The sequence below is a fragment of the Colobus angolensis genome, unplaced genomic scaffold (genome assembly GCF_000951035.1).
Source record: "Colobus angolensis palliatus isolate OR3802 unplaced genomic scaffold, Cang.pa_1.0 Scaffold114, whole genome shotgun sequence".
Classification (NCBI taxonomy): Eukaryota; Metazoa; Chordata; class Mammalia; order Primates; family Cercopithecidae; genus Colobus; species Colobus angolensis.
This window is the reverse complement of record NW_012112475.1, coordinates 1,737,711-1,755,497: the sequence shown is the minus strand read 5'-3', so window position 1 is coordinate 1,755,497 and position 17,787 is coordinate 1,737,711. Positions and strand designations below refer to the sequence as shown.

At 45.0% G+C, this 17,787-nt stretch overlaps 1 protein-coding gene across 1 annotated transcript in view; it reads left to right on the top strand.

Annotated features, from left to right (window-relative positions):
* Positions 1 to 17,787, top strand: part of EFCAB8 (EF-hand calcium binding domain 8) — a 96,199-nt gene that overhangs the window by 45,320 nt on the left and 33,092 nt on the right. The window contains exons 14-18 of the mRNA XM_011960620.1: positions 1,604 to 1,808; positions 2,667 to 2,879; positions 4,390 to 4,527; positions 10,711 to 10,929; positions 11,510 to 11,668. Of these exons, the coding sequence (XP_011816010.1) occupies positions 1,604 to 1,808; positions 2,667 to 2,879; positions 4,390 to 4,527; positions 10,711 to 10,929; positions 11,510 to 11,668 (934 nt within the window). The remainder of the gene's footprint in view (positions 1 to 1,603; positions 1,809 to 2,666; positions 2,880 to 4,389; positions 4,528 to 10,710; positions 10,930 to 11,509; positions 11,669 to 17,787) is intronic.

The following is a 17,787-nucleotide window of genomic DNA, read 5'->3' as shown; positions in this document are numbered from 1 at the left end:
AGACAGAGTCTTGCTTTATGGCCCAGGCTGGAGTGCAGTAGTGCAGTCTTGGCTCACTACAACCTCCGCCTCCCAGGTTCAAGTGATTCTCGTGCTTCAGCCTCCCAGGTAGCTGGAATTATAAGTTTGTGCCACCACAGCTGGCTAATTTTTTGTATTTTTAGTAGAGACAGGGTTTCGTCATGTTGGCCAGGCTGGTCTTGAACTCCTGGCCTCAAGTGATCCACCTGTCTCAGTTCTCAAAGTGCTGGGATTACAGGCATGAGCCACCCTGCCTAGCTGACATTACCTGGTTCTAAAACCACTTCTGACATTTTTAGGTATTTGTTACCATAACACCCCACCCCTGGTACCAATTTCTGTCTTCGTTCACTCAGGTTGTTATAACAGAATACCATGGAGTAGGTGGCTTATAACAACAGAAAATTATTTCTTATAGTTCTGGAGGAAATTCTTAGATCAAAGCACTGGCAAATTCAGTGACTGCTGAGGGCCACTTCCTGGTTCATAGATGGCCATTTTCTTACATGGTAAAGAGGACAAGGGATCTCTTTGAGCCTCTTATTTTTGTTTTTTTTTTTAAGAGACAGGATCTTGCTCTATTGCCCAGGCTGGAGTGTGGTGGCATAATTACAGCTCACTGCAGCCTTGAACTCCTGGGCTCAAGTGATCCTTCTGCCTCAGCCTCCTGAATAGCTAGGACTACAAGTGTGTGTCACTATGCCTGGCTAATTAAAAACTTTTTTTTGTAGAGATGTGGTCTTGCTCTGTTGGCCAGGCTGGTCTTGAAATCCTGGCCTTAAACAATTCTCCTTCCTTGGCCCCTCAAAGTGCTGGGATTATAGGCATGAGCCGCCACGCCTAGCCTAGGACCTCTTTTATGAAGGCACTGATTCCATTTGTGAGGGTTTTGCCCTTCTGTCCTAATAACCTTCCAAAGGCCACACCTGTGAATATGCTCACATTGAGGATTAGGTTTTAACATAAATTTTGGGGGAATATGAATGTTCAGTCTATATCAAGAAGGCAGGTACTAATCAAATATTAATACTTTCATTTATAATTATAAAGTATATTAAGTGCCATGGAAAAGTAGGAGTTTCTATGAGGGTTGAATGCGTGGAAACCTGATTTCTTCTTGGGGGCAGTGGTCAGGAAAGTCTCGGTGAAGGTGTGGTGGCTGGAGTGCAATCTGAAGCGTGAGAAGGAAGGGTCTCTGTGAAGTCTTTAGGATAAGATGAGCATTCCAGGCAGAAGGAACACTATGTTCAAGATCCCTTTCTTTTTAGGGACCTCTGTAAGGCCACTATTCCCCCCACTTTAAACCTTAATCCTTACCTAGATGTGTGACTGGGGTGTGTTATGCATTCATTATCTGTAGGATTAGTTTATGTAAAGCCCCTAGGACAGGGCCTTTGTAGAAGGCATGTAGTAAGCGCTTAGTAAATGAGGTCAATGGGGCATGGCCTCAGCCTAGCCCTGACACCTAGGAGTATCCTCCTCTGAGTTGGCTCCCAGAATCCTCAAGGCTCCAGTGCTTCCCCAGTGGATGGAGCATTAAAGGCTGAGCTCTCAGCCCTCCTGCCTCTGGCCATGTGCACAGGTTCCACAAGACCAAGCCGGTGCTCTTATGCTACCACTGGCAGACCTACCACACGGAGGACATCCTGAGCATGGCCAAGTACCAGAACCAGTTCCTCGGGACCTCCTCCTACAGTGGGGACATCCTCTTCTGGAACACCGGCACACTCAAGCCCATCTTCAACTTCAATGCCTCTAGGAGCCCCTTGCCCTTGCAGCCCAAGAGGGTATGTTAACAGAAGCACACTCTCCTCCCACCCTTCTCTCAGCTGTGAACCACAATCCTGTGGGGCAGGGAGGGTGGGGAGCACCCTGGGAAGCAGGAGGGATAATGGCAACTTGTTTTAGAGGGGGTGGGGAGCTTGGTTATGTAGGTGGTTAGTTTCTGTAATTATCCTCATTGGACAGATGAGAAAGTGGAGGCACAGGGAGGTTAAGCACCTTTCCTAAGGTCACACAGCCAAGAAGGAGTAGATCCAAACCCAGGCCGTCTGACTTCAGAGGCTGGCAGTGCTGGTCCTGCCCTCTTTAGTAGATTACGCACTCCTTTCCCACTGCTACTGCACATTACCACTCTGGGCTCCCCAGTAGGGACTTAGGAAACCCGTACAGTCTCCAAATTCCCGTATCTCAGCAGATCAAAGCAGGAAGGGACCTTAGGGGCCGCCTCATCCAGTGGTTTTCCAAATGTGTTGGAGAGAGATGCTTGGAAGCTACTGCAGGGGGGCTCTGGTCGTTGGGGTTTCCCCCAGAATAGCTCAGCTTTTTGTCTATTTTATGCTTCGGAGCTTCCCTTGAGATTGAAGAAAGCCTCAAAAATATTTGGAAACTACTGTCCATTTTACAGATGAGGAGACTGAGTTCCTCATGGGAGCAGTGTCTTGCCTGTGGGTACCCAGGGCATTGCAGCTGGCCAGGAATGAGGTTAGAAGCTCTGGTCTGATGCTTTTAAGGGGGGCTAGGTTTCTGGGAAGCAAGCCCTGGGGGGCTGGAGGGTCCTGTGGTATTAGCATTGATCTGGGGCATCCCAGAATTTACCTCTAGGACATTGCAATGCCTTAGGGGCTGCTTTCTCCTTGGTACAGGTGAAAGATGTGAACAACTGCCTGCCTGAGAGCCACGGGCCGAGCAGACCCTGTGTGGAGCGGGAGAAGTGGGCATACAAGACCCCCAGGAAGCTCTCCAGTCTCAGCCCCAAGTCTGCGGCCAATACCAACCTGAGGCGGAGCCTGGTGTCGGCTCCCCCAGTGATGAGGCGCTGGAGAGACAAGGAGCCAGTCAGGCCTGTGTCCCAGCAGGTAGGAGCAAGAGCCCAACCAGAAGGCTACCCTCACTTTCCAGCTGCCGGCCTTCACACACCTGCTGTGTGTGTATTTTCTTATTGGGATGTACTTTTTCCAGAGTGCCTTTAGGTCCCTAAACTCACTTGTTTTGAACATTGTGGGCCTGGGCAGGGCACCCTCTGGTTTTAGTCCCACTGTGTCTTAACCTGGAGCTGGGGCTAGGTCCCTTTCCAGGGCATGGCTAATACCAGGCCTAAAAGTCTGAAAGCTGAAAGGCAGAACCCAAAGAGAACACAACCCTGAAAACCTAAAATTGGAAGTTAGATCCTGGGCTGCATTCTCAGTCCTCAAGCTCAAGTCACCTGACCTTGGCCCAGGGGCAGAGGGAGCCATGGGGGCCTCACCTGCTCGGAGACCAGGCTGCAAGAGTCAGACCCAGATACAGACAAACCACTTTCCTCCTCCTCTGAGCCTCATCTCTGCCCCAGGACTAGCCCTTCCAAGAATGGCTGACGGTTCTATTTTGCGGCAAATAGGGAGAAAGAGAAGGAGGAGTTACTCTTTCCCTACTTGCAGGGGATGGCTCGCCTTTGAAATTTCAGCAGTGAGTACAGTATTCCAACAATCAGTGCAATAATCTCCTGTATGGGGCAGGAGGAACCAGTGAGATTGTTCTTGCAGTCAAAGTCTGATTTCCATTCCTAGAAGCTGAGGCTTGAGTGAGAAACACCACCTTCCCCAAACACACAATAATTGCTAGGCATAAGGCAGTCTAGACCTAGATCCAACATGGTCTGCTGGGATATAATTTTGCTGTAAGATGAGTACACTTGACCATAAGACACTCATACCGTCTTTGAGTTATCAGAGGTTAGACCACTGCTTTCAAATCTTCTAGGGAAATGGGTGTATAGGTATATTTGCCCCTCTATCCTTATTTTTATTTTTATTTTTAATTTTTGAGATGGAGTCTCACCGTGTCGCCCAGGCTGGAGTGCAGTGGTGTGATCTTTGCTCAGCGCAACCTCTGTCTCCCAGGTTCAAGCAATTATCCTGCCTCAGCCTCCCTAGTAGCTGAGATTACAGGTATGCACAACCATGCCTGGCTAAATTTTTTGTATTTTGATTGGAGACAGGGTTTGCCATGTTGGCCAGGCTGGTCTCAAACTCCTGGCCTGAAATTATCTGCCCGCCCTCGGCCTCCCAAAGTGGTGGGATTACAGGTGTGAACCACCATGCCCGACCTTTATCCTCATTTTTAACCAGGATGGTCTCTTCCAGGACAAAGGAAGGGTCTTCCCCAAAGGCAAACTCAAGTCTCTGCCCCAATTTTGCTCTAGCAGAACTGCTGGGAACTTAAAGTGGAGGTTTCCCGGGATCCACTGAGTGCTGCTTTTTCCAGGGCAGTGTACCTACTGCGGGGGCTTGGGAGGGCCTCTCTTTTGTCATCTTCCTCTGGTCTCTGGTCCCCCATGGGGAAGGGAAACGCCCTCATGGTGACTTGGGTGCCCATCTTTCTTTCCAGAAACCTTCCAGTGCTGCTGGCACATCCATGCCGCCAGGCAAGATCCACAGCAAACAGTCCATTTACAAAGAGGATGAAACAAGAAAAGCAGAATGGCAGAAGAATATGTTGTTTCAATCCAGTGCCTCGGTGGAGAAGGTTGGCCGTGATCAGCCAGGGAGTGGGATATGAGCTGGGGAGTGGGCCATTAAGATGGGGCTTGGGGGCCTGGGCTCGGGGCCTGGCCTGATTCTCCCCAGTGCCCAGAAGGCGTCTTGGAGAGGATGGAGCCGCTTGGGATACTGGAGTCAGAGCTACAGTGTCTGGGGAGAGCTCCTGTATTAATTTGTTTTCATGCAGCTGATAAAGACATACCCAAGACTGGGAAGAAAAAGAGGTTTAACTGGACTTACAGTTCCACATGGCTAGGGAGACCTCACAATCATGGTGGGAGGCGAAAGGTGCTTCTTACATGGCAGAAGCAAGAGAAACTGAGAAGACGCAAAAGCAGAAACCCCTGATAAACCCATCAGATCTCATGAGACTTATTCACTATCATGAGAATGGCACGGGAAAGACCAGCCCCCATGATTCAGTTCCCTCCCTCTTGTTCCCTCCCACAACACGGGGGAATTCTGGGAGACACAGTTCAAGTTGAGATTTGAGTGCGGACACAGCCAAACCATATCAGCTCCCCAGGAGGTGGAGTTGGGGTGCCTAGGGAGGTGAGCAGTGTTCCCTCTGGACTGGGGGTAGCAGTGTCCTCTCTGGGCAGGGAGGAAGAGAGGTAGGAGAAGCGACATCTCCAGACTCTAGTTAGAATGCCCTCCTGTTAACTGGGAGAGTGTTTTATACCCAGCAAGAGTTGGGTATGGATTCATCTTTGTTCTTCCTCCTGTACCTTCCCCTTTCTGACCCTGGACACCCCTCACTGTGATACTGACTCCCCGTCCTGAAGATACAAATCATAGTTGAGCTAGGGTGCGGGAGGCCTGCCCCATCATCCAGCTCCAGGGACCAGGACTTGAGAACAAGGGGGCAGTGCCCTGAGAGCTGGGTTTTGCAGTGTTGACAGGGAGAGCAGGAGTGGCTACACACTCTCCTCCAGGTTCTGATTATTTCTCTCTCCTCCTTTTTTTTTTTTTTGTTTTGTTTTGTTTTGTTTTCTTGAGACAGGGTCTCACTGTCACCCAGGCTGGAGTGCAGTGGTGTGATCACAGCTCATTACAGCCTCAACCTCCTGGGCTGAAGTGATCCTCCCACCTCAGCCTTGTGAGTAGCTGGGACTATAGGCATGCACCATTATGCCAAGCTATTTTTTTTTTATATTTTTTTGTAGAGACGGGGTCTCACTATGCTGCCCATGCTGGTCTTGAACTCCTGGGCTCAAGTGATCCTCCTGGCTCAGCCTCCCAAAGTGTTGGGATTACAGATGTGAACCATTATACCCCGCCTCTTCCTTCTCTTTAAAAAAATACTTTAAATAACTTTTAAAAGTAATAATACTAGTTTATAATAAAAAAAGAAGTGTGTGTAAATGAAAAAATAAAAATAAAAGTCTCCTATGTCTCACTCACCCTATCCCATCCCATTCTCAACAGCAGCAGTCGCTGCTAGCAGGTTGGCTTTAGCCTTGTACTTTTTTTTTTTTTGAGTAGTAATATAAAATGATAGCTATGTCCTGCCATTTGGTTTTTTCTGTAAGTCTATAGCATGGATATACTTTCATGAGAGGGATTTAGATTCATCTTATTCTTTTGTTACCTTACTCTTTTTTTGAAATGGAGTCTTGCTCTGTCACCCAGGCTGGAGTGCAATATCAGCTCACTGCATCTCCGTGTCCTGAGTTCAAGTGATTCTCCTGCCTCAGCCTCCGGAGTAGCTGGGTCCACAGGCACGTGCCACCATGCCCAGCTACTTTTTGTATTTTTAGTAGAGATGGGGTTTCACCATGTTGGCCAGGCTGATCTCGAACTCCTGACCTCAGGTGATCCACCCGCCTCGGTTTCCCAAAGTGCTGGGATTACAGGCTTGAGCCACCGCACCTGGCCATCTTATTCTTTTTAACAACTGCCCGCTGCTGCATAACTTGGATGTATCAGGAACTATGAAGCTGGTCCTCTGTGAATAGGTCTGTGGGTTAGTTCCAGTTTTTAGCTTTTAGGAGCAGCACTGCACTGAACATTCTTGCATATACATTTCTGGGCACTAGTGTGAGTATATTGAGAGGATGGATTCTTGGAAGCAGAATTGCCAGCAGATCCCATCCCTTTAAATCTGCGAAGTCAAGATAGATGGCTCAAAGCTTGATCTTTCGGGCTGGTGACCTAGTGCCGTCTGGACACAGGCATTCGCTACATGCCAGGCACTGGGGAAGGAGCAGTGAATGAAAGACATCAAGCCCCTGACCTCTGGAGCTGTCATTACAGTTGGGGCGAGATAGACAATTAACCAGCAAATAGAATAAAGGGCATGTCACAGAGTGAGTGAGGACAATGGAGGGCAAGAAAGCCGGGAAGAGGGCAGAGAGAACGGACATGGGAGGAGATGGCATTGCTATTTTATGAATAGGCTGGTCAGGGAGGGCTTCACAGAGGAGATGGCATCTGCAAAGAGCCTGAAGGAAGTGAGGAAACGTGGCCTGCAGTTATCTGGAAATAGGGTGATGCAGGCAGAGAAGGTAGCAGGTGCAAAGGCCCTCATGGGAGAGCTGGCATGGAATGTTCGAGAATGAGCACTTCTCTCTCTGTGTGTCTGTCTCTCATACTTTCTTCCTCTAATTAGAAAGTGATACATGTCCTTAATTAAAACTAAAAAAATTCAGGCAGAGAGCAGTGGCTCACGCCTGTAATCCCAGCCCTTTGGAAGGCCAAGGTGGGAGGATTGCTTGAGCCCAGGAGTTCTAGACCAGCCTGGGCAACATGATGAGACCTCATCTCTACAAAAAATTTAAAAAATTAGCCAGGTTTGATAGTGTGCACAGTGCTCCCAGCTCCTCGGGAGGCTGAGTTGGGAGAATCACTTGAGCCTGGGAGGTCAAGACTGCAGTGAGCCGTGATTGTGCCACTGCACTCCAGCCTGGGCAACACGGCTAGACCTTGTCTCTTAAACAAACAAACAAACCTGACCGGGTGCGATGGCTCACGCCTGTAATTCTAGCCCTTTGGAAGGCAGAGGTGGGTGGATTGCCTGAGCTCAGGAGTTCAAAACCAGCCTGGGCAACACAGTGAAACCCCATCTCTACTAAAATACAAAATATTAGCCAGGGGTGGTGGCATGCTCCTGTAGCCCCAGCTAGTCAGGAGGCAGAGGCAGGAGAATTGATTGAACCCAGGAGGCGGAGGTTGCAGTGAGCCGATATTGTGCCACTGCACTCCAGCCTGGGTGACACAGTGAGACTTGACTCCAAAACACCACCACCACCACCACCACCACCTACGGAAAATATTCAAACTTTATACGAGTGTATAAAGTAAAAGAATGGCTGCTCCCTTCTTAGCCTTCAGAGGTTATTGCGTTAAGACATGTGTTGTAGCCTTCTAGAATTTTTCTGTGCATATACAAGTACATACATGTATGCATGTATATATGTAAATATAGATATTTTTCACCAAATAATACCATATTGCATATATTATTCTAGGACTTGCTGTTTTTCACCTGACTCCTCATGGGCATCTCTTCGTGATGGTGTTTACAGAGCCATGGCATTCCTTTTACTAGTCACATCATGTTCTGGGTACACTGCACAGAGTCTGTCTAGCCATCCGCTGCCACTGGTGGATGGCTAGGTGACTGGGTTTTGCCTCTATAGAAATCATTGCAATGAACATCCTTGTTTATAAATTTTGGACCTCTTGTCTATTTCCAGATATAAAGCCCTAGGATTAGAAACATACTCCTGGAAAGCTTTTGCTATGTTGCGTTATGTTTCAGTGGTAACTAATATTTATTGAGCTCTCAATATCTGTCAGACAATGAACTTCATGGTTTACATGTGTTATTTTTGTTTTTCGAGACAGAGTCTCAGCTCTCTTGCCGAGGCTGGAGTGCAGTGGCACAATCACAGCTCACTGTAACCTCCACTTCCCAGGCTCAAGCGATTCTCCCATCTCAGCCTTTTGAGTATTAATAGCTGGGACCACAGGTGTGTGCTACTGTGCCTGGCTGGTTAAAAAAAAGTTATTTACAGAGATGGAGTCTCCTTATGTTGCCCAGGCTGGTCTTGACCTTCTGGGCTCAAGCAGTCCTCCCGCCTTGGCCTCCCAAAATGCTGGGATTACAGTCATAAGCCACCATGCCCAGCTACATGTGTTGTTTTTATTTTTGTCCATCAAACAGCCCTGGGAAGTATGTACTATTATTATTTATTTATTTATGAGGGATTTTTGTTTGTTTAATACATCTGAAAAGAATGAATGTGAAAGGAATGTTTAATACATCTGAAAAGAATGTACTATTATTGTTATTCCCATTTTATGGCTGAAGAAACAGGCCCAGTGAGGTGAAGTGACTTGCCCAAGATTCTTATGGCCAGAAAATGGCAGAGCCAGGGCCTGATTCTAGGTTGGTTTGTTTTTGAAGTTCAAGTTCTTTTAACTCTTTGTACTGCCACTGTTGGGAATTCCTTGGGTTTTTTTATGTAGCCTGGTGATCTGCATGTAATAAGGATTTGTATCATGAATCTTGATTGAATTTTTGGCCAGATAATTACATGCAAAGGATTGAATGTCTGTTGGTGAGATTTGAGGCACTGTGGCTAGCAGGGCTGTGTGTGTGTGTGTGTGTGTGGTGTGTGTGCCCTCCCTGGACACTGACCCTCACCCCTGGCTTCAAGGTGTACAGTCTTCCACCTGCACCACTCGTTGAGCAGCAGGGTCCCTTCTCTCTGGGGCACTTGTGGGCAGAGTGAAGCATTTTAGTGTGGTGTCCTGGAGAGGGTCCAGAGTGCTTGGGTCACCTCTGATCTCAGCCTTTCCTTAGTGGAAGAGAGGGTTGGGTGAGCTGGGGTAAGGACACCTGACGGGGAGTGGGCAGGGATCTTACCTGTTGAGTCTTCCTTCCCATTTTTTCTGTCTGGCCATCCCGGAAGACTGTGAGGCATGGCAGAAAGAGCACTAGGAAGGAGTCCAGGATGCAAGTGTCTTTGTCTGACTTTGATATCAGGGTAATAGAATGAGTTAGGAAGTGTTATCTCCTCTTTAGTATTCTGGAAAAGTTTGAGAAGGATTGGTATTCATTCTTCCTTAGATGTTTGGTAGAATTCACCAGTGAAGCCATCAAGCTTTGGGCACAAGTGACTTCTGGTTTTTGACCCTGGCACTGGGGCCAGTGGGAAGCAGTTTGAACAGCTAGTTTCGGATTTCTATGACAGTAAGGATAATTGAGATTTTTTTCTTTTCTTTTTTTTTTTTTTTCTCCCTCCCCTCCCCTTCCCTTCTTCTTTTTTTTTTTTTAAAATAGAGACAGGGTCTCACTATGTTGCCCAGGCTGTCTCGATCTCCTGGGCTCAAGTGATTCAACCGCCTCGGCCTCCTGAAGTGCTAGGATTACAGGCATGAGCCACCATGAGATTTTTGATAATTGAGATTTTTGTTGGTGGTGGTGACATGCTTTGGGGACACATAAGCTATTACACTGTAAAGTTCTGAGTTAGCAGGAGTGAGGAAGCTTCCAATTTCCCCTTTCTGGCCTGATTCGCTCTACCACCCTGGCTGTGCTCTCAGCCTCCTGCTGGGTGCCAGGCAAGAAACTTTCTTCTCATGGTTTCCATGCAGAGTAACTTCCCACTGTGGCCCCCACATGAGCCACAGGAGTGACATGTAAGGGAAAAGTGAGCAGAGTGGGGAATTAGCAAATGGCATATGATCAAAACAAGTCTTGAACAAGAATTTGTTTAAAATGCTTTCTTGATGATTGGCTGGAAAATATGGGTATTTCACTATAGATGTACGTGAAGGGGAATGAGTTCCTTCCCCAAATCACTTTGAATTGAGTTACAGGTTGTGAAAATCTTGTCTGAGCCTATGTCGAATCAAACTTGCAAGCCTTCATTTGATAAACATTTATTGATCATGTATTATGTGTCAGGCACCATTGTGGTTACTAAGGACAAAATAGTGAACAAAAAAGACACAAAATCCCTGCCCTCTAGTAGTTCATAGTCCAGTATGATGTTCCTTGTCACCAGCCGGGTAGGAAGGGTGGGACCACCATCACCACTTTCACTGGGCATCTAGGAAATTGGGGAACCAGGTGGGTGTGGTGACTTGCTGGGGTTCCTCAGCACCATGTGACACTTGCTCACAGCCCTGCTGAGCTGGGCCCTCCTGTCTTCCTCAGATAATCTTCCTGCAGACCAGGCCTCGCCTGCCACACACGGCTGCCCTGCTGAGCAGCTGCATGGACGGCTACATCTATGCCTGGTCCCTCCACGGGAGTGGAGGCCTGCTGGGGAAGTTCCCTGTGGACCTAGACAATGAAAATGTTGTTGTGGGTGCCATGGCCACTGATAAAAATGACTGGATCCTCATCACGGGGGATTGTAAAGGATACATCAAGGTGAGGAAGAACTGGTAGGAAGATTGAGGAGCTGGTGCCAGCCAAGTGTCCAACCACCTCTTCGCTGCACATGGCCCTTGCCTAGTTCCTACTCCCTCTGGGTACTGGTTCCATTTGTAAAACAATGCAGGGAGGAGGGTGGATTACCTTAGGAGTCCTCTCCTGCTCTGCTTAGCTCAGTGACAGGAGCGGGACTTGGTTCAAAAAGCCCCTCCAAGAAGCCTTCCCCGGAGAATTCCATGCTCTGTCACTGTCTTCTCCAACTCCCTCATCCCCCAGTCGTGTGGCTAATCTAGGATCAGCTGTCTCAGGAGCTGATTTTGTGCCTTGTGGCAAGACATGAGGCAGGGGTGTGCTATCCTTGAGCTGGTCACACCCTTCCTGCCTGCTAATCCATGAGTCAGGCCTAGAAGATCCCTAAGGCCCTTTCTGGCCCTAGTGGTGAGGTATCTCAGAGATGTAAGTAAGAACTACCCCCCACCCCCACCAAATGAAGAGGAATGTTCTGGGAGGAGCCCACAGAGTGAGTTGGGGTCTGGGTCAAGGGGCGTGAGGCCACTAACCCACACGTTGTGTCTAGATCTGGGACATCAAGGATTATTGCATGTTGATTGATAAACAGCCATTCCAAGCCAGTGTGGCCAAGGTTGTCTCTGAAGCACACAACAAGTTCCGGTTATTAATTCCTCAGCAGCTTGGGACCAGCTTCCCACACTACATTCCCTTGGAGGATAAAGAGGTAGGAGGATTATTACTGGAGGGTTGCTCAGGAAAGTGCCTTTGAGCCCCACAAATGAGCTAGGACCACAGACTAACTCAAACCCAAGAAAATACACTTACTAAAAGATAAGAGCAAAAATATTGATAGAATTAGTATTCGTGGCCAGGAACAGTGGCCCACACCTGTAATCCCAGCACTTTGGGAGGCCAAGGCAGGTGGATCACCAGGTCAGGAGTTTGAGACCAGCCTGACCAACATGGTGAAAATATAAAAATTAGCCAGGTGTGGTGGTGCATGCCTTAATCCCAGCTACTCAGGAGGCTGAGGCAGGAGAATCGCTTGAGCCTGAAAGGCAGAGGTTGTAGTGAGCTAAGATTGCACCATTGCACTCCGGCCTGGGTGACACAGCAAGACTTCATCTCAAAAAAAAAAAAAAAGGATTAGTATTTGTAATAGTGCCAAATTAGAAACAACCCAAATGCCCATCACCGTAGACTGGAAAATAAATTACAAATAAATTACAGTGTAATATCTGGCACCAGAAATGAATTTACTCACTACAAAATTGAGAACTCTTCAAACAATTTAGGCAAAAGAAGTCAGACACAGAAGAATACGTATTAGAAATGATTGCTTTTGTTGGGGAAGTGGAGAGGCTGGAAGTAATCATGAAGGGGACTTCTGGGGAGGTTGGCAATGTTCTGCTTCATTAACAGGCCTGATCATGCAGTTGTGTTCAGTTTCTAAAAATTTATTCAGTGGTGGGCCGGGCCTGGTGGCTCGCTCCTGTAATCCCAGCACTTTGGGAGGCCAAGGCTGGTGGATCATCTGAGGTCAGGAGTTCGAGACCAGCCTGGCCAACATGGTGAAACCCCGTCTCTACTAAAATTACAAAAATCAGCTGGGTGTAGTGGTGCATGCCTGTAATCCCAGCTACTTGGGAGGCTGAGGCACAAGTATTGCTTGAACCTGGGAGGCGGAGGTTACAGTGAGCCAAGATTGTTCTATTGCCTTCCAGCCTGGGCAACAAAGTGACAATCTGTTTCAAAAAAAAAAAAAAAAAATTCAGTGCTATACTTACGTACAATTTTCTATGTGTATATATACATCAATGAAAGTTTTAAAAAGTCAGGTAACATAAAAAGACAGCGAAGAGTCTAAGTCCCATTCCTGTTCCCCCAAACAGTTCATGCTCCCTGAAGTAATCACGTGTTGATTTTTGTTATTCCTCTAGTGTTTACTTATGCAAACACAATGTTTAAAGTTATTTTCCACTGAAGGTATCATTTCACTTATACTGGTACTCATCTTGCTTTTCTTGCTGTATGATATATCTTGGAGACCTTTGCATAGCAGCATACTATCCCATTTTAAGGTACATTTGTCTTTAAAAAAATCTCACACAAAAGTGAATAGTGAATGTTATTTCACATATGTGAAGGCATTTCTGTAAGAGATGTTCTTGCAAGTGGGATTGCTAAGTAAAAGGGTTACATGCATTTGCAATTTTAATAGCCCTCTTAAAGGCAGGTAAGACTGTTCTTACCTGAATCTCTGCATGAGTATGTTATGGCCAGTTCATTTTAGTATGAAGAGAATGTCATTATATTCAAATCTCTTGGGAACTGATTACCCACAGCATCAGTGTGTGAAGAATTTATAATGTTGATACAATCATTATAATAATAATATATTTATTTACTGCTTGCAATGTTCCAGGGATGGTGATAGGTATGTTATGTATGCATTCATTAATCTCCATAATGACTCATGAGGGAGATGATATTTTTCAGATGAGGAAGTAATGAAACTGAAGAGCTGAGAGACTCATCTAAGCTCCAGTAGCAACCAGTGTAGACCTGAGACTAAACCTAAGTCTGTTTGACTGCAGAATCTGTGTTCCTGATCATCTGCTCTTAGTTTTATAATGATATATTTTAAACAATTGGGATTATATTGTGTGTAACTGGAATTTCCTATGCCATCAAATATTCTTTTTTCTTTGAAAATTTTATTAATATTGTTTCAAATAGATAAATCATAATTGTGTACATTTCTGAGGTGCAGTGTGCTGTTTTGATCTGTGTACACATGTGGAATGATTAAATCAAGCCAGTTAACATATCTACCACCTCACTTATAATTTTTATGGTGAGAGATTTAAAATTTACCCTTTTAGTTATGTTGAAGTATGCAATATATTATTGGCTATAGTCACTGTGCTGTGCAGTAGATCTCAAAACTTACTCCTGCTGTCTGACTGAAACTTGGAACCCCTTTGACCAATAACTTCCCATTCTCTCTCCCTCATTCCCCACCCCACCCTCTAAGCCTCTGGTAACCATCATTCTCCTTTCTACTTCTTTTTAAAAACCTCTCTTTGGCCAGACGCAGTGGCTCATGCCTGTAATCCCAGTACTTTGGGAGGCCGAAGTGGGAGGATCACCTGAGGTCAGGAGTTCAAGACCACCCTGGCCCACATGGTGAAACCCTGTCTCTACTGAAAATACAAAATTAGCCGGGCATGGTGGTGCGTGCCTGTAATCCCAGCTACTCCAGAGGCTGAGGCATGAAATCTCTTGAACCTGAGAGGCGGAGGTTGCAGTGAGCTGAGGTTGTGCCACTGCACTCCAACCTGGGCAACAAAGTGAGTCTGTCTCAAAAAATCAATCAAACCAAATCAAATAAAAAACATTTTTTTTTTTTTTTGGTAGAGATGAGGTCTCACTATGTTGTCCAGACTGGTCTTGAACTCCTGGGCTCAAGGAATCCTCCTGCCTTGGCCTACCAAAGTGCTGAGATTACAGGTGTGAGCCCCCATGCCCGGCCCTTTCTACTTCCATGAGTTTGACTTTTTATGATTCCATATATAAATACGATCATGCAGTATTTTTCTTTCATGCCTGGCTTATTTCACTTAGTAATATTTATCTATGTTGTCCCAAATGACAGGATTTTTTTCTCTTTTAAGGCTGAATAGTATTCCGTTAAGTATATACACCACATTTTCATTATCCATTCATCCATTGATGGCCCCTTGGGTTGATTCCATATCTTGGCTATTGTGAAAAGTGCTGCAATGAACATGGGAGTGCAGGTATTTTTTTGACATACTGATATGACATATTGATCTCTTTTGGATATATACCCAGAAGTGGAATTGCTAGATGATATAGTTGTTTAGTTCTAATTTTAGTTTTTTAAGGAAACCCCATACTATTTCTCATAGTGGTTGATTTGGCTTTGTTGTGTCCCCATACAAATCTCATCTTGAATTGCAGCTCTCATAATCCCCATGTGTTGTAGGAGGGACCTGGTGGGAGGTAATTGAATTGTGGGCCACCCTGTGCCATTCTCATGGTAGTGAATAAGTCTCATGAGATATGATGGTTTTATAAAGGGCAGTTTCCCTGCTCATGCTCTCTTGCCTACTGCCATGTAAGAGGTGCCTTTGCTCCTCTTTCACCTTCTGCCGTGATTGTGAGGCCTCTCCAGCCATGTGGAACTGTGAGTCCATTAAACCTCTTTACTTTATAAATTACCTAGTCTCGGGTATGTCTTTATTAGCAGCATGAGAACAGACCAATACAGTGGTTGTATTAATTTACATTCCCTCCAACATTGTACAAGGGTTTTCTTATTTCTGCATCCTCACCAACACTTATTTCTTGTCTTTTTGATAACATCTAATCTAACAGATGTAAGATGATATCTCATTGTGGTTTAATTTGTTTTTCCTAATGATTAGTGGTGCTTAGCATTTTTTTTCTTGAACCTGTTGGCCATTTGAATGTCTTCTTTTGAGAAATGTCTCTTCGGATGCTTTGCCCCTTTCCTTTCCTTTCTTTTCCTTTCCTTTCTCCTTTACAGGCACAAGCTACCACACCCGGCTAATTTTGTATTTTTCAATAGAGATGAGGTGTCACCTTGTTGGTCAGGCTGGTCCCGAACTCCTGATCTCAAGTGATCCGCCTGCCTCGGCCTCCCAAACTGCTGGGATTACAGGCGTGAGCCACTGCGCCTGGCCACTTTGCCTATTTTATGTTATTTTATTTTGAGATGGAGTTTTGCTCTTATTGCCCAGACTGGAGTGCAATGGCGCGATCTTGGCTCATCACAACCTCCGCCTCCCAGGTTCAAGCGATTCTCCTATCTCAGCCTTCCCAAGTAGCTGGAATTACAGGCATGTGCCACCACTCCCAGCTAATTTTGTATTTTTAATAGAGATGGGATTTCTCCATGTTGGTCAGGCTGGTCTTGAACTCCTGACCTCAGGTGATCTGCCCACCTTGGCCTTCCAAAGTGCTGGGATTACAAGAGTGAGTGTGCCTGGCCCACTTTGCCCATTTCCTAATTGGGTTATTCATTTTCTGGCTATTGAGTTGTTTGAGTTTCTTATTTATTGTAGATGTTACTCCCTTATCAGATGTATGATTTACATACATTTTCTGTTACTCTATGGGTTAGCTCTTCACTTTGTTCATTGTTTCCTTTCTGTCCAAAAGCTTTGTGTTTTGTCTAAAATCCCATTTGTCTATTTTTGCATTTATTTATTTATTTATTTATTTTTTATTTTTGTGAGATGGAGTCTTGCTCTGTCACGCAGGCTGGAGTGCAGTGGTGCAATCTCAGCTCACTGCAATCTCTGTCTCCCAAGTTCAAGCAAGTCTCCTACCTCAACTTCCTGAGTAGCTGGGATTATAGGCGTGTGCCACCATGCCTAGTTATTTTTTGTATTTTTTTGCTAGAGACAGGATTTCACCAGGTTGACCAGGCTGGTGTTGAACTCTTGACCTCAGGCAATCCACCTGCCTCGGCCTCCCAAAGTGCTAGGATTACAGGTGTGAGCCACTGTGCCTATTTTTGCTTTTATTACCTGTGCTTTTGGGGTCATAGCTAAATAACCATTGCTTAGATCAATGTCATGGAGCTTTTCCTCTAGGTATTCTTGTAGTTGTTTTATAGTCTCACATCTTATATTTAAGACTTTAATCCATTTTAAGTTGATTTTTTATACTGTGTGAGATAAGGATCCAATTTTCCTAGTACAGTTTATTGAAAAGACCATCTTTTCCTCATTATGTATTATTAACACCTTTGTCAAAAATCAATTGAACTGTTAATGCATGGGTTTATTTCTGGGTTTTCTATCCTGTTACATTAGTTGATGTGTCTGTTTTTATGTCAGGACCATATTGTTTTGATTATATTAGCTTTATAATATATTTTGAAATCAGGGACTGGGATGTCTTTAGCTTTGTTCTTTTTGCTCAAGATTGTTTTGGCTAGCCAGGGCCTTTTGTGGTTGCATGTGAATTTAAGGATTGTTTTATTTCTATAAGAAATGACATTGGAATTTTGATAGGGACGGCATTGAATCTGCAGATTGCTTTGGGTAGTATGAATATTTTAATAATATTCTTCTAATTTATCAACACAAGATAGCTTTCCATTTATTTGTGTTTTCTTAGTTTCTTTAAACAATGTTTTAGTTTCCTGTGTACAGATATTTTAACTCCTTGGTTAAATTTATCCTTAAGTATTTTATTTTATTTTATTTTAGTTACTACCACATGCCTGGCTAATTTTGTATTTTTAGTAGAGACAGGGTTTCTCCATGTTAGTCAGGCTGGTCTCGAACTCCAGACCTCAGGTGATCCGCCTACCTTGGACTCCCAAACTGCTGGTATTGTAGGCATGAGCCAGTGCACCCAGCTGAAAACCACACTTTCTATTGATTAAATAATATTACATCTCATGGAATTACAAATTTTCATTTTATGAGGTTATAATCTCTTATTATCTATTTTTGTATGTTAATGTGGTTTCTAACTTTTCATTATCAAAAAAGAAAATGGAGAAAACTGTAGAAAGACACAAACTACTAAAGTTGACTTAAGAAGAAATAGAAAATCTGAAGATATAAAAAATCTGAATGTAATAAGTAAGGAGATTAGATTAGTAATAAAATTTCCCACAAAGAGAAGTCCACATTCAGATGGTTTCACTGGTAAATTCTACCAAATATTTAAAGAATTTTTTTTTTACCATGCTGTTTTGGTTACTGTAGCCTTGTAGTACAGTTTGAAGTCAGGTAGCGTGACGCCTCCAGCTTTGTCCTTTTGACTTAGGATTGT